Below are 14,518 nucleotides of genomic sequence, written 5' to 3' on the forward strand. Positions count from 1 at the left end.
AGTTCCAGGACAGTCAGGGCTACACAGAGAAACCCTGTCTCAAAAACCAAAAACAAAACCAAACCAAAAAAAAAACCAAAACAAAAACTGTGTTTTATATGCACCTTCTCTGTCTCTCTGTTACTGTTTAAGAATATTAAGTACATTTCATATAAATGCAGACACACATATACACATACAAAAACTCAGCAAAAAAGCAGCAGCAGCAGAGAGGAAGAGGAGGAGGAAGAGGAAGAGGGGTAGGGGAAAGAAGAAGAAGAGGAGGAGGAGGAGGAAGAGAAGGAGGAGGAGGAAGAGGGGTAGGGGGAAGAAGAGGAGGAAGAGGAAGAAGAGGAGGAAGAGGAGGAGGAAGAGGAGGAGGAAGAGGAAGAGGGGTAGGGGAAAGAAGAAGAGGAGGAGGAGGAAGAGAAGGAGGAGGAGGAAGAGGGGTAGGGGGAAGAAGAGGAGGAAGAGGAAGAAGAGGAGGAAGAGGAGGAGGAGGAGGAAGAGGAGGAGGAGGAAGAGGAAGAGGGATGGGGGAAGAAGAGGAGGAAGAAGAAGAGGGATAGGGGGAAGAAGAGGAGGAGGAGGAAGAGGAGGAAGAGGAAGAGGGATAGGAGGAAGAAGAGGAGAAGGAGGAGGAAGAGGAGGAGGAGGAAGAGGAAGAGGGATAGGGGAAAGAAGAGGAGGAGGAAGAGGAAGAGGGATGGGGAAGAAGAGGAGGAGGAAGAGGAAGAGGATAGGGGGAAGAAGAGGAAGAGGGGATGGGTGGAAGAAGAGGAGGAGGAGGAAGAGGAAGAGGGATAGGGGGAAGAAGAGGAGGAGGAGGAAGAGGAGGAGGAGGAAGAGGAAGAGGGATAGGGGGAAGAAGAGGAGAAGGAGGAGGAAGAGGAGGAGGAGCAAGAGGAAGAGGGATAGGGGGAAGAAGAGGAGGAGGAGGAAGAGGAGGAAGAGGAAGAGGGATAGGGGGAAGAAGAGGAGGAGGAGGAAGAGGAAGAGGGATAGGGGGAAGAAGAGGAGGAGGAAGAGGAAGAGGGATAGGGGGAAAAAGAGGAGGAGGAGGAAGAGGAAGAGGGATAGGGGAAGAAGAGGAGGAAGAGGAAAAGGAAGAGGGATAGGAGGAAGAAGAGGAGGAGGAAGAGGAAGAGGGGTAGGGGAAAGAAGAGGAGGAGGAGGATGATCTGGGACCACCGTGAGATATTTTCACCAGGAAAGAAAACTGCCCTATGTCTTTCACGGACCCAGTGTTGTAAACTGCCTTGCATATATGTTTTTCCTGGGGTGGGATATATATTATTCCATGATATTTATTGTTTACCATGTATCTCTAGTGAATACAAATAACAGTGATAGTAATTTCTGTTTATCATCATTTAATCTCTACTAAGGTTTACTACCAATAGTAATTAACTCTATTTATAGAAAATGAAAAACTGGAGCCCTGAGAAGGAAAGCATTTTTAATGTGTGTATGTAGGCACACATCTGTACGTGGGTACATGGACACATGTGTATAACAGCCAGGGGACAACCTCGTGTGTTTCTCAGGTGCAGCCTGTCTCTTTTTTGAGGCACAAACTCTCATTCTGGCATAGAACTCACCAATTAGACGAGGCTGGTTAGCCAGGGAGCCTAAGGGTCTACCTTTCCCCCCTCCACAAGATGAGATACAGCAGTGTCTCTGGGGACACACCTAAGAACCTATGCTTGCTTTTCCAACACGATGGGCTGAGTTCTCCCTAATCTCCATTTTCAATTCTGACGTCACAGTTCAATGATTACAATTCCATCCAGCACCAGTACACAGCACACAAAATAATACTTCTTGGGCTGCCAGTACACCCCACAGAAAAACTGCTCCTTCAGACCAGGTGACTGATTCAAAATAATTATCACAAAAAACAAACAAAAAACTCTGAGGTAATGAAAATTGAGTATATTTGAAACTACAGTTATTACTGTTGTAGCAATATTTATAATGTATAATTTTTACAGTAAAGTAGCTTTAGAAATGAGAAAAACAACGTAATAAAAGGATGGCATTGATTTTACTAACAGCTTCAAGACCCTTCCTCCACGTACCCTGGACTTTCTCTTTAAAGGAGGAAGTTAGGAAACTGATTCTGCCCTACTGTCACTACCACAGCTCGGATTTCAAGTGTTAAATCCTCAGAACTGTATGTTTCTTCCTCATGATAAATACAGACATAAGATTTTTCAGTTAATATTCCTTTAAATTGGGAGATATTTCATCCAATTGCATGCTTTAGGATAAACTGGTATATTAGCCAGAGTCATTCTGAGATATAACTTAGCCTGATCTTTGACTCTTTTGCCTTTATGTGACGCACTTGAGGTCATGGCCTGCCACCACGAGGAGGAAACACACTATTTATTACATGTTGGATTTCTTATAGAAACAAAACCTTTGAACATAAAATTTTGAAATCTATTAGAAAGTAATGCAGAAATATCCAGGTGAATTTGGATTCAATCTACAGAACTTTTAAAAATTATACATCTCCAGTCTGGCTCTAACCTGCTGGGATAGGTGAGCCCCCTCCACCTAGGGAACCCCAGCAAGCCGAGAAACCCTGGGCTCTACCCCACGTGGGCGGGTGGGTGGACTTCTGGTCTGTGCTTACACCAGCAGACATTCAGAGCAGCATGCATGGCACACTGTCCTACAGCTCTGCCTGCATCCCCAGAGGACAGCTCTAACAGGAAACACACAGGAAGCCTACTGGAACCTGAGAGACACAGCTCCACCCGCCTTCCTGGAGGCCTGCTCCAATGCCAGAGACAATGAGATGTCGAAAGGCTAGGGCAAGAACATAATCAACAGTGCCAACACAATATGGCACCATCAGAACCCAGCTCTCCAACTACAGCAAGCCCTGGATATTCTAACACACCTGAAGAGTAAGATATGACCTTAAATCCCATCTAGTGAAGATGATAGAGGCATTTAAAGAGGATAAAAATTATAACTCCCTTAAAGAACTACAGGAAAATGCAGGTGAAGAGGTAGGAGTCCTGAAAGATAAATACAGGAGAATACAACCAAACAGGCAAAGGAAATTAATAAAATGGTCCAAGATCTAAAAATGAAATAGAAGCAATAAAGAAAAGATAAATAGAGGTAAGCTTGGAGATGGAAAAGCTAAGAAAGGGAACAGGAACTCAGATGCTAGCATCACAAACAGAATACAAGAGAGAATCTCAGGCATAGAAGATTCTATAAAAGAAATGATCAAAGAAAGTGTCTAAAGAGCCCCCAAATCAAACATCTAGGAGATATGGGACACTATGAAAAGACTAAACCTAAGAATAAAAGGAACAGAAGAAGAGGGTGAAGATTCCCTGTTCAAAGAGCCAGAAAATATCTTCAACAAAATCATAGATGAAAACTTCCCTAATCTATAGCAAGAGAAGGCCATAAATGTACAAGGAGCCTACAGAAGACCAAATAGATTGGATAAGAGAAGAAAATCCTCCTGTCACATAGTAATCAAAGCACTAAATATACAGAACACAGAAAGAATATTAAAGACTGCAAGGGGAAAGGGCCAAGTAACATATAAAGGCAGATCTATCAGAATTATGGCTGACTTCTCACCAGAGACCCTAAAGCCAGAAGATCCTGGACAGATGGCTTACAGACCCCAAGATACCACAGATGTCAGCCCAGACTACTATGCTCTCAATCAACCATAGATGGAGAAACCAAGATATTCCAAGATAATCAAATTCAAACAGTATTTTTCTACTAATCCAGCCCTACAGAAGATACTAGAAAGAAACCTCAAACACAAGATACACCCAAGAAAACACAAGAAATTAATCATCTCACAGCAAAATCAAAAGAAGTGAATCATACAAACACAGTAACACCTTCAATATCAAAATAACAGGAACTAACAATCATTGGCCTTTAATATCTCTCAAGTCAGTAGACTCAATTCACCACTAAAATGACACAGGTAAACAGACTGGATATGTAAATAGGATCCACCATTCTGCTGCATACAAGAATCGCACCTCAGCAACAAAGAGAGACACTACCTCAGAGTAAAGGGCTAGTAAAAGGTTTTCCAAGCAAACAGACCCAAGAAATACGCTGGAGTCACCATTCTAATATCTAATAAATGGACTTTTAACCAAAAGTTATCAAAAATGCATTAACAAATGTTTTAAAAAAGGCAAAAGGCCACAAATGAACTCCTGCTGCATATCCATGGAGGTTAAGAGGAACAACATTGCCCACCTATAACAACTGTTAAATTGTAGTGAATTGTAAACTGCCAAATTGAAATCCAAGTCCCTGGTCAAAAATAGAATTTCTGCTTTTCTTGCTTTAGACATAAATAACAGAAATGCATGCTCATTACCTTCTTGAGTTACGTAATGCATGTGCTTTGCTATGACAGCACTCTTATCTTGTGAATCCAAGAAAGAGAAAGTAGAGAAATCTTCAATATCAGCAGTTACTGAAACAACAAATGTTTCATAATAAATTACTACAACATTCACAATAAGCATTGTAGTACAGTACAAGAATAGTTATTTACCCGATGAAGACAATAAGTTCAGGTACTGTGGTTCAGTCTGCAAAATCAGAGAATTTAACCGGGATACGACATTGCTCTTATCCATCAGGAAATCAATTGCACTGGTTTCATCCCTTATTGTGCCCTAAAATTACAATTATAATTAACCTGTTATTTCATGTACCTATATATCTGATAAATTTAATATATCAGTAAAAAATTTATACAACTTATGCCATTAAAAATTTCAATATGCTTATATTATTTGTGTCATTTTCTTATAAATGCACACCTACCATAAAAACATCTCTTTGTAGATCCACAAATGTGCCCACCATTTTCTCCAGAACAGCCCCTTTCAGTTCTTCAGTGTTCATCTCTTTGAGGTCAAAGGGTTCACCGTTATAAAGAGCTTGAGGCAAAGGACCTAGGCCAGTCATCTTATAAAAGGTTGCTCCTTCCTATATATTAAAGATCCCAGTGTCAAACAAAGTACGGGTATTTGAAAACGAAACATAAGATAAGAAGAAACAGTGCCACATTTTTAAGTCACAGGAAAAGTCGTCCATTTTGTTAATTATACCTGTGCATGCAAATGAAATCTATTTATCTACAAATAGCAAGAATCAGACCATGTCTTCTGTCAAGGGTTAGTTTATGAATATTTTAGTCTTTGTCAACTCTTTGTCTGTGCTCTAACAAGCTCTGTTGTTAGTGGTAGGAGAGTCAGAGACAATTCATAAAGGCATTTTTTGGTTGCCCCATAAGTTATTTACAAAAGCAAGCAGTGTTGGTCCTGCTGATGCTTGATGTTCAATATGACACTTACTTAAACCTAAGACATTTATCTAACTACAAACTATACTATTCATTTATTCAATAAACACCTCTTGACTCAATCCATACTGAAAATAGAACTTGAATGTTGTTATTCAAGAAGTCCTCTAAATCCTCACAAAGGAAAGCAATGTTCCAAGTGGGTCCATAAGAGGATCATTTAAGAAGTCTGAGCAAGAACAGGAGGGGTTAAGTCAAGGCTCCTGTCAGACCATGGCACTGAAAGCCTTAAAAGATGAGTTAAAGTTTTCCAGGGAGACACAGTGGAGAATAACAGTCCACAGGAAGGAAGGGAGCGCAGGGCAAGAGCTGGAAGGGAAGGGAGAACATGGAGGCTCGGGTGATGATGGCAACAAATACAGGTGACATGTGACAATCAGATGGCAATCAGATGACCATCAGAGAGACTCAGTCAGAAGGCAGACCACAGGGGCTGGCTGCAGGGCATGGGTTCTACCTTGTGAAGAAGCCATGCAGTGGCATTTGATACTAAGTGTTAGGGTTATTATTACAACCAACATTCTCACAAGTAGCCTAGGAAATTACTTGCAAATTAAGTGCTCCTTTTCTGATATAGGATTAAAAGTATTTAAAGTTTGGAATATGTACAGACTCTTTCATTATTATTTTTATTTATTTATTTATTTATTTATTTATTTATTTATTTATTTATTTGGTTTTTTTGAGATAGGGTTTCTCTGTGTAGCCCTGGCTGTCCTGGAACTCACTTTGTAGACCAGGCTGTCCTTGAACTCAGAAACTCACCTGCCTCTGCCTCCCAAGTGCTGGGATTAAAGGTGTGCGCCACCACGCCCAGCTTCTTTCATATTCTTATCCAGGATCTAAATACTAAATCATGATCATACAGTTTTAGACTCTGAAGCATTTGGAAATTGGGTAGGGATGTTCAACCTGTAGCACTATTACACTACATCACACATGACAGGATGGTTGCAGAGTAGGTCATTTCCAATGTCAAACAGCTATCATCGTTTAGAACTTCACCTATACCCAGATCTGTCTGACCGAAAAGTCTGAGCGCTTCACCATAGTACTGTATTATGTCTGCACCAAGTCTTATAAAGGATTCAGAGGTTCAGTTCATTATCATCAAGATAGGAGCATGGCAGTATCCAGGCAGGCATGGTGCAGGCAGAACTGAGAGTTCTACATCTTCATCTGAAGGCTGCTATTGGAAGACTGACTTCCAGGCAGCTAGGGTGAGGTTCTTAAGTCCACCCCTATAGTGACACTCTTATTCCAACAAGATCACACCTCCTAATAGTGCCACTCCCTGGGCCAAACATATACAAACCATCATATTCTACTCCCTGGCCTCCATAGGCTTGTTCAAACACATGAGTCTATGGGGGCCATACCTAAACATATCATGAAGCAAAATACATTTAGTCCAACTTCCAAAGTCTCCATAGTCTACAGCAGTTTCAACATTAACAGTCCAAAGTTCAAAGTTTCTTCTGAGATTCATCCAATCTATTAACTGTAATCCCCAAAGCAAGACAGGACACTAGCTGGACAAACTCCAAACTGCATATCCATGTCGATATAAAAGTGGTCTTCAGATCTCCAACTCCTTTTTCATCTTTGTTGACTGCAACAAACTTGTTTCTCTTGGGGTAGTTCTGGGGAGGAAAGCTCTCTGTTAGCACCTTTCCTTAGCAGATATCCCATGGCTCTGGCATATCAAACATCTTGAGGTCTCCAAGGCAACTTCAATGTTACAGCTTCTTGTTTCAATGTCTGGGATCCACACATAATTTGGGGTCCTTCAAAGGGCTGGTGTCACCTCTCCAGCTCTGCCCTCTGTAGCACTCTAAGGTCAGGTTGATCCACTCCACTGCTGCTGCTGTTCTTGGTCATCATCCCATGGCACTGGCACCTCCAATACACTGGAGCCTTCCACTGCAACTAGGCTTCACCAATAGTCCTTCACGGTGCCACGCCTACGACCCCTTCAGTCCTGGGCAGTCAACTGCAACTGAGGCTGCACGTTCTCCAATGGCCTTCCCTGGCCTTTCACAGTGCCAAGTCTCAGCTGCTCTTCACGAACACTTCATGCCTTCAAAACTAGTACCACCCGGGTGGCTCTTACACATTACCAACTCTAGCTGCAGCATGAAGTACAACTTTGGCTATCTCTGGAGCACAGCGTTGTGTTGTCAGAAAACACTTCCCAGAAGATTTCACCTAAGTGATGCTGGTGTCTTCTTAATCACCACTAATTTCTTAGCTCCAGCTAACCATCATCAATTGTTCCAGTAGTCCCTTTTATTTTTCACTCTAAAGCCAGAACCACATGACAGAAACTGTGGTCTTCTGCTGATTTCTGTGGCTGGAACATGGTTCCCCTTGTTCTATTACATTATCACTAGCTTCCTCTTTTCCAACTCCTTCAATGTCTATGTTCGGCTGTCCTGGATCTCGCACTCAGATGTGCATGGCTCTGTCTCCTATAATGCTGGGATTAAAGGCGTTTACCATCATGCCTGGATTTAAGCTTTTTTTCACCTAGAACCTATTTTGTCCCAGGCTGGCCTTGAACTCAGAGATCTGTTTGGCTTTGTCTTCTAGAATTAAAGGTTTGTACCACCATGCCCAGGATCTAAATCCTAGGTAGGATCTTGTCCCCCAAATCCTGTACTTTGTCACCTCTCAGAACAGAGGATGCAGCTCCATTTCACTCCCTGGTGCTCCTTTAATACTCGAACCACACATTTTATATTTTTCCTTTTTCAACTTCCTATGCTTGTTTGAAATATTCTTCATGAGACTTAACCAGAGAACAAAGTTTATGCTGGGAGTTTCTGAGACTTCCTTTGTCAATGCAATTAATCTGATTCTTTTCACCTTAGCCTCAGGCAGACTCAAAACAATGGCAAAAAAGTAGCCACATTCTTTACCAAAATAACACAAAAACAGTTTCTAGGCCACATACTGAAGTTTTTCTCCATTGAAACCTCTTGGGTCAGGTCTGCACAGTTCAAATCACTCACAGCAACAAAGTCTTCCATATTCCTACTCACATGGCTCATTAAGCCCCATTTAAAACATTCCATGGCTTCTCAAATCCAAAGTCTTCCTAACAAAAGCATGGCCAGGCCCATCCCAGCAATACCCCAGTCCCCGGTACCAACTTCTGTCTTAATTAGGGTTTTACTGCTGTGAACAGACATCATGACCAAGGCAAGTCTTATAAAGGACAACGTTTAATTGGGGCTGGCTTACAGGTTCAGAGGTTCAGTCCATTATCATCAAGGTGGGAGCATGGTAGCATCCAGACAGGCATGGTGCTTGGTGATTCTACATCTTCATCTGGAGGCTGCTAGCAGAATACTGACTTCTAGGCAGCTAGGGTGAGTGTCTTAACCCACACCCACAGTGGCACACCTACTCCAACAAAGGCACACCTCCTAATAGTGCCACTCTTTAGGCCAAGCATATACAAACCATCACAGATGCCTACCACATTTTAAGCAGAGGTGGTTGGCAAGAGCAGTGACCCTTTCTACTCTTTATGGTAAGACATGAAGAAGGATCATGTCACCCAACAGGTTTAGGGTAACAAGAGACACTATGAACTTAGTTTTAGATGCTTTTGACTTCATGTTTATGGAAAACCCTCCAGACAGACGAACGCCTACTTCTTTGTCTCTTCTTACTGGTGTCTGTGTTTTTTGTGTTTCTGGGTGTGCCTATGCGTCTCACTGAACTGGAAGCTCATTACTTTGACTGACCTGGTTGGCTAATCAGCCTTAGGGAAGCTGCTCTTCCAGGCATGCACGTGCCACAATTGTCAACGTTTTAGTTTTTTAACATGGGGCCTGGGGATCTGAACTCAGGTCCTCACGCTTTCAGGGCAGGGACTTTACCCACTGAGCCATCTCTCAGCCTTGAATGCATGTGTGTTGACTCTTTCAAAGATTTACCTGCTGGAAATACAGGTCTTCCTTTTTTTCCTGATCTACAACCTCTAATTAAGCAACCTACATATTTCAAAATATTAACTACTAAAGATAAGCCAGTGATGTTCAAGATATCACTTCACACATCTGTAAGTTCACAGGCATGTCATAGTAGATATAAATAGTGGTTAGAAAAGCTGAAATTATCTTCCATTCATATTTTTTTAATGAGAGACCTTAAAACTTTCTTCATTAGGCATTTCAAATATGAAATATATTGGTATAATAGTTACTTCTCTGTTTAACAGATCTCTTAAACTTCTGGTCTAACTGAATGTTGTAGTCTTCACTAATCTTTTGCAGTCCTCCTGCCTCCCAGAGCCTCTGGCAACCACCTTTGTATACCGGAGCTTTGAGCCCTGTAGTTAGATTTTACTGGGTAGCCAGACCTTAAAGTGTTGCTCTTGTGCCTGGTATTTTGCTGTATACTACAACCACTCTTACCATTCTTCTTCCATCATACTTGGAATGGATTCCCAAGATATCCAAAATGTCGGCATGAGGACATTTATTTTGAAGAATACTCTTGACTTCATCCACAGTGAGTATACGATGACCCTTTACTTCTTGATACATCTGCGGAAACAGAGATATATTTCTTTTTCTGGCAATTAATTTTATTTCTTTAAGAATCTAATTAATTGTATTTGTAAAACAAAGAACATGTTTTTAAGTTCTTCCTGTTTGTCGCTTTGGAAGCAGGGTCACATGTACCCCAGGGTTGGTCTCAAGCTCACTCTGTAGCCAAGGATGACCTTGAACAAGTGCCTTTCGTTTTCATTGTCCCAGTGCTGGGATTACAGGGATGTAATCTCAGGGGTTCATGTTTGTCTGGCAAGTATTCCATCAATTGAGCTACAAGTATCTGTCTCTGTGGCCTGTTAATTCTAATGATACTAAGTATGCACATTATATACAGGTAGAGGGGTCACTTATACCAGGCATTATTATTTAGAAAATAGTTAAAATATTGCATAATTTTCAAAATGATAACAACTTCTGTTAATTGCATTTTAGTCAAATTAGACACTGATTTTAATAACTTTGTTAAAATTTACTTGTAAATTTCTTAAGAATAACATTTTAAAAATGCTCCATGTTTAACTCAGCAAACACATGACTGTACATCTCCTACTCTCTGTTCTAAGCCCATCTGTATGCTTCTTACTCTTTCTCATCTCTCCTTTCTAAAAAGGGTGTGTGGTATGTACTTGTGTGCATGTGTCTATGTGGTGTATACACGTGTATGCATGTGTCTGTGTGATGTATACACATATGTACATGTGTCTGTGTGGTACAATCATGTGTGTGCATGTGTCTGTGTGGTATATACACATGTGTGCATGTCTGTGTGGTATATACAAGTGTGTGTGTGTGTGTGTGTGTGTGTGTATCTGTGGTATATACACATGTGTCTGTGTGATATTGTTGTCTCTTTCTCTACATTGGACCTAGAGTTCACTGTTGGTCTCCACAGCAGGCCAGGCACCCCTGGGATCTTCTTGGTGCAGTGTGAGCACAGCAGTGGGGTTACGGGTGAGCACTGCAAACAGAGCTTTGCTGTGGGTGAGAAAGATCTGAATCCAGGCCCTCCTCCATGTGACCAAGCACTTTACCCACTGAGCCATCTCCAATTCTCATCTCTTCCTGTAGTAAAATGTCATCATTGAGCTTTTATTTGAAAAAGAATTTAAAGTTAGGTGGGAGAGGATCTGGAAGGACTTGGAGGGAGAAGAATATGATTATAATATACTCAATTTAAAAATTATTTTAGATAAAAATATAATTTAAAAAGATGTTACTGATCCTGTTTTATGATTTAGATGCAGATCTAGTGATGAAGCCTTGGTTTCAAGTATAATGTGGCTTTCTAAGAAATTATAGCATTATTCTGATTATATGGTAGACAATATATAGCAAATAATTCAAGTGCAAGTGATAGGTATAAACTATGACAGACACATTAATTTCTAATATAATGATTATATAGATTCAATATTGGTAATGTCCTCACTTTCTCAGTGATTTTTTTTAAATGATACAGATTCTTTTAATGAGGTTCTTAGCAATTTGTGACTTTTCTTTGCAATATTCTTCTAAGTTCAGTATATATCTTGTTTCAGTTTATTTTAAAAATGTATCTATTGCTTATGTGCATTGGTTCTTATGTGCATTTGCCTGCATGTCTGTTGCTCTGAGGATGCTAGGTCTCCTTGAACTGGAGTTCAGACAGTTATGAGCTGCCATGTGGGATGCTGGGAATTGAACCTGGGTCCTCTGGTACAGCAGCCAATGTTCTTAACCACTGTGCTATCTCTCCAGCCCCTTGTTTCAGTTTTTAATACAATATGGATACTTTTACAATAATATATATGCATATTAATAAAAGGTCTAAGTGAAACTAAGTTTCCTATAAACCCTTATAGAAATCAATAAGTTAGTAAAAAGAAGGCAGATGTATTATTGATACATATTATTAATAGCAGTAGTGTTCAGAGGAAACTGTTTCCCTATTGGGACATTTGCCCATCACTTGCCTTTTAATCATTTTCAGTGGTGCTCAGTATGCTATTACAAACTCTTAGATAACACACTTTTAATACAAAGCACCAAAAAAAAAAAAAAAAAAAAGCTAAGTATGTGAGCCAGCCTACAGACTTTACTAAGTGACTTCACCCTCCACTTACAAAGCATGGATTTGTTAGTTTTCCTTAGCCATGCTCTTAGCAATGTCTGCCTTTTCTTCACATCATCTTCTCCAGACTCGGTATCATCTCTCCTCACACAGGTTGCTGTCACTCACCGATCTGGCCCTCTGAAACTATCTAGGAAGTACCTATATATCCGTGGTCATTTAGAGCAGCTATTCTCAATATGTGGGCTTCCACCCATCTGGAGGTCACAGATCACATATCCTGCATATCAGATATTTATATTCCATTTCATAATGTAGCAAAACTACAGTTATGAAGTAGTCACAAAACAATGGTATGGTTGGGGCCCCCACAGCATGAGGAAGCGCTCTAAAGGACACAGACAGCGTTAGGAAGTTTGAACGGCAGATTCTGAGTGTCGTTCATCATTGCATTGCATCATGGTGTAGCTCAGGAAACCATTGCAAAATAACATTTTCTATTATGTTTTTCTCTAGTTCATACATATACAAGTTACATACTTATAAGGTGAGATTAACCTAAGTAAATTGATATAGTTTGGTAGAGGCTCAGCTGCCTGCTTATAATACTGGGACAATGGTATATACTTCACTAGACTATTTGAGGAATCAAATTTATCTGTACTAACTTCCAGGAACATTTTCATATATTTAAAATGATTCAGTAATAAATACAGAGATACAAGAAAATTATTTATTCTGAAAATCTTATCTAGTGCATAAACTCACATGTGTCATAGAAATAAATGCTTCTGATACGTCATATTTTTCTTCAATATAATTGAAAGCTCGCCAAAGAGCAACACCAGCATCTGTTGTTCCATCAACCTCATTATCCACGTTAAGAATGAACACAAAACCAATTCTGGAAAAAGAGGATTAATCAACAATGTCACAACCATTTCTTGAATAACAATAAATTACTACTTAAAATATCACACTGCAGCATCCAGATCAGAGAAATGTATTAGATATGGGAGAAGGGAATATTATCTGAAAATTTGGTTATAAGACCTATTCACCTAAATACTCACAGCTATGACAGTCCTGCAAACTGTCAAACACACTCAAGTGGCCCTAAGATACTTCCAGAGTAATCACACTATCTCCTCAGCAAGCGAACAGAAGCATAGGAGCACTGCTCGGCTCTGATGGGCGGGAGCACTGCTCGGCTCTGATGGGCGGGAGCACTGCTCAGCTCTGATGGGCGGGGTCTCCCGTGAAGGCACACAGGGTGTTGTACAATCCAGGCCTCGTTCCCAGCATGATACCTGTTGCTTTAGATGCCACAACCACACTCTCTGTGACACATTATAAGCAGTACTAGACTTTGTAATTTAGTAATATAAACTTACACTTACCGAAGAGGAATTTCATTAAAATAAAAAAATTCTGCCAAATTTATAAAGTCCAAGGTATATTCTTGAGCAGGATCAATGAACAGAACCTAGAACAGTAAATATAATCATTATTATAAGAATTAGAATTTACATGAAATTAAATATAGTCTAATTTTTGTAATTTAAAGCATGAAATTAAAGATGCAAAATTTCAAAAACTGGCTTGAGTATATAAAAATTTTATAATTTATGAAGCTTTATTATAGTTATATATTAAATATAATTATACATGGAATCTTAAAAAGATTAAAGATATTCTTTGTGGATACACAATATAAAGTATATATTTTCTACAAAATTAAAGACCTCATTTCACATATTCATTGGCTCTTCTGTGAAGATTTTTAAAAATAGCATAAATATTCCTAAGGAGCCTTACAGGAAATAGATACAGAGTTCTTGTGAAAAAATAAACAATACAGTCTGAGGCGTTTCTCTTCATACTTCAGAATCCCGAAAGGTTGTATGAAATTTAGAACTGTAATAATGAACCAATCAACATTTACAGAAAATGGAATTTATATATTTTTCTTGACTACTAAACTTTAAAATATAGCATAAATTATAAATTCCTTTGAGATAATGCACAAACATTACTATGAAACTATATGAAAGATGAATACCAATTAACAAATTAAGTGAAATTTCTGGTTTCAGACAGCCACTTCGAGCCTGGTGTGCCAGGCAAGTACTCTTACACTTGCTGTGCCTACTAGTCAACAGGAAAGTCATCACAAACAATGCCATCTTTATAAAAATTATGTAAGAATTAAAATATAAAACTCACCAAATTATGAAAGTTACGCCTCACAGAAGGGACTGTTCCATGTAATACTGGTTTTAGAAATTCCCAACAACTTGAAGGCCAATCAATATACAAACCATCATTTTCTAAGTCATTAATCCACTAGAAAGGAATCCAAAAACCTGTTAAAACTACATTAAGGTAATAGTTATATCACTTTCAAATTTAGATTTTTTTTTACTGTATTAGATTTTTTTTTTTTTTACTGTATTAAATCACAAATGAACACACGCATAGATTTTTCTATATTTCTGAGATAAAAAGTCAACTGAATAAAGAATATGTCACATA

General features: G+C 39.5%; 1 protein-coding gene across 21 annotated transcripts in view; it reads right to left on the reverse strand.

Moving 5' to 3' along the window:
* The window catches only part of Uggt2 (UDP-glucose glycoprotein glucosyltransferase 2), a 117,791-nt gene that overhangs the window by 62,806 nt on the left and 40,467 nt on the right, over positions 1–14,518 (reverse strand). For all 21 annotated transcript variants that reach the window (XR_003950882.1, XR_003950881.1, XR_001781137.2 and 18 more), the window contains 7 exons: positions 14,210–14,329; positions 13,384–13,469; positions 12,752–12,887; positions 9,793–9,924; positions 4,825–4,989; positions 4,550–4,673; positions 4,370–4,468 (listed from right to left, as the gene is read on the reverse strand). Coding sequence is in view for 4 of the 21 variants with exons in the window: in NM_001081252.2 (NP_001074721.2) it covers positions 4,370–4,468; positions 4,550–4,673; positions 4,825–4,989; positions 9,793–9,924; positions 12,752–12,887; positions 13,384–13,469; positions 14,210–14,329 (862 nt within the window). In the remaining 17 variants the exon portion in view is untranslated. The remainder of the gene's footprint in view (positions 1–4,369; positions 4,469–4,549; positions 4,674–4,824; positions 4,990–9,792; positions 9,925–12,751; positions 12,888–13,383; positions 13,470–14,209; positions 14,330–14,518) is intronic.

The sequence above is a fragment of the Mus musculus genome, chromosome 14, assembly GCF_000001635.26.
Source record: "Mus musculus strain C57BL/6J chromosome 14, GRCm38.p6 C57BL/6J".
NCBI classification, from domain to species: domain Eukaryota; kingdom Metazoa; phylum Chordata; class Mammalia; order Rodentia; family Muridae; genus Mus; species Mus musculus.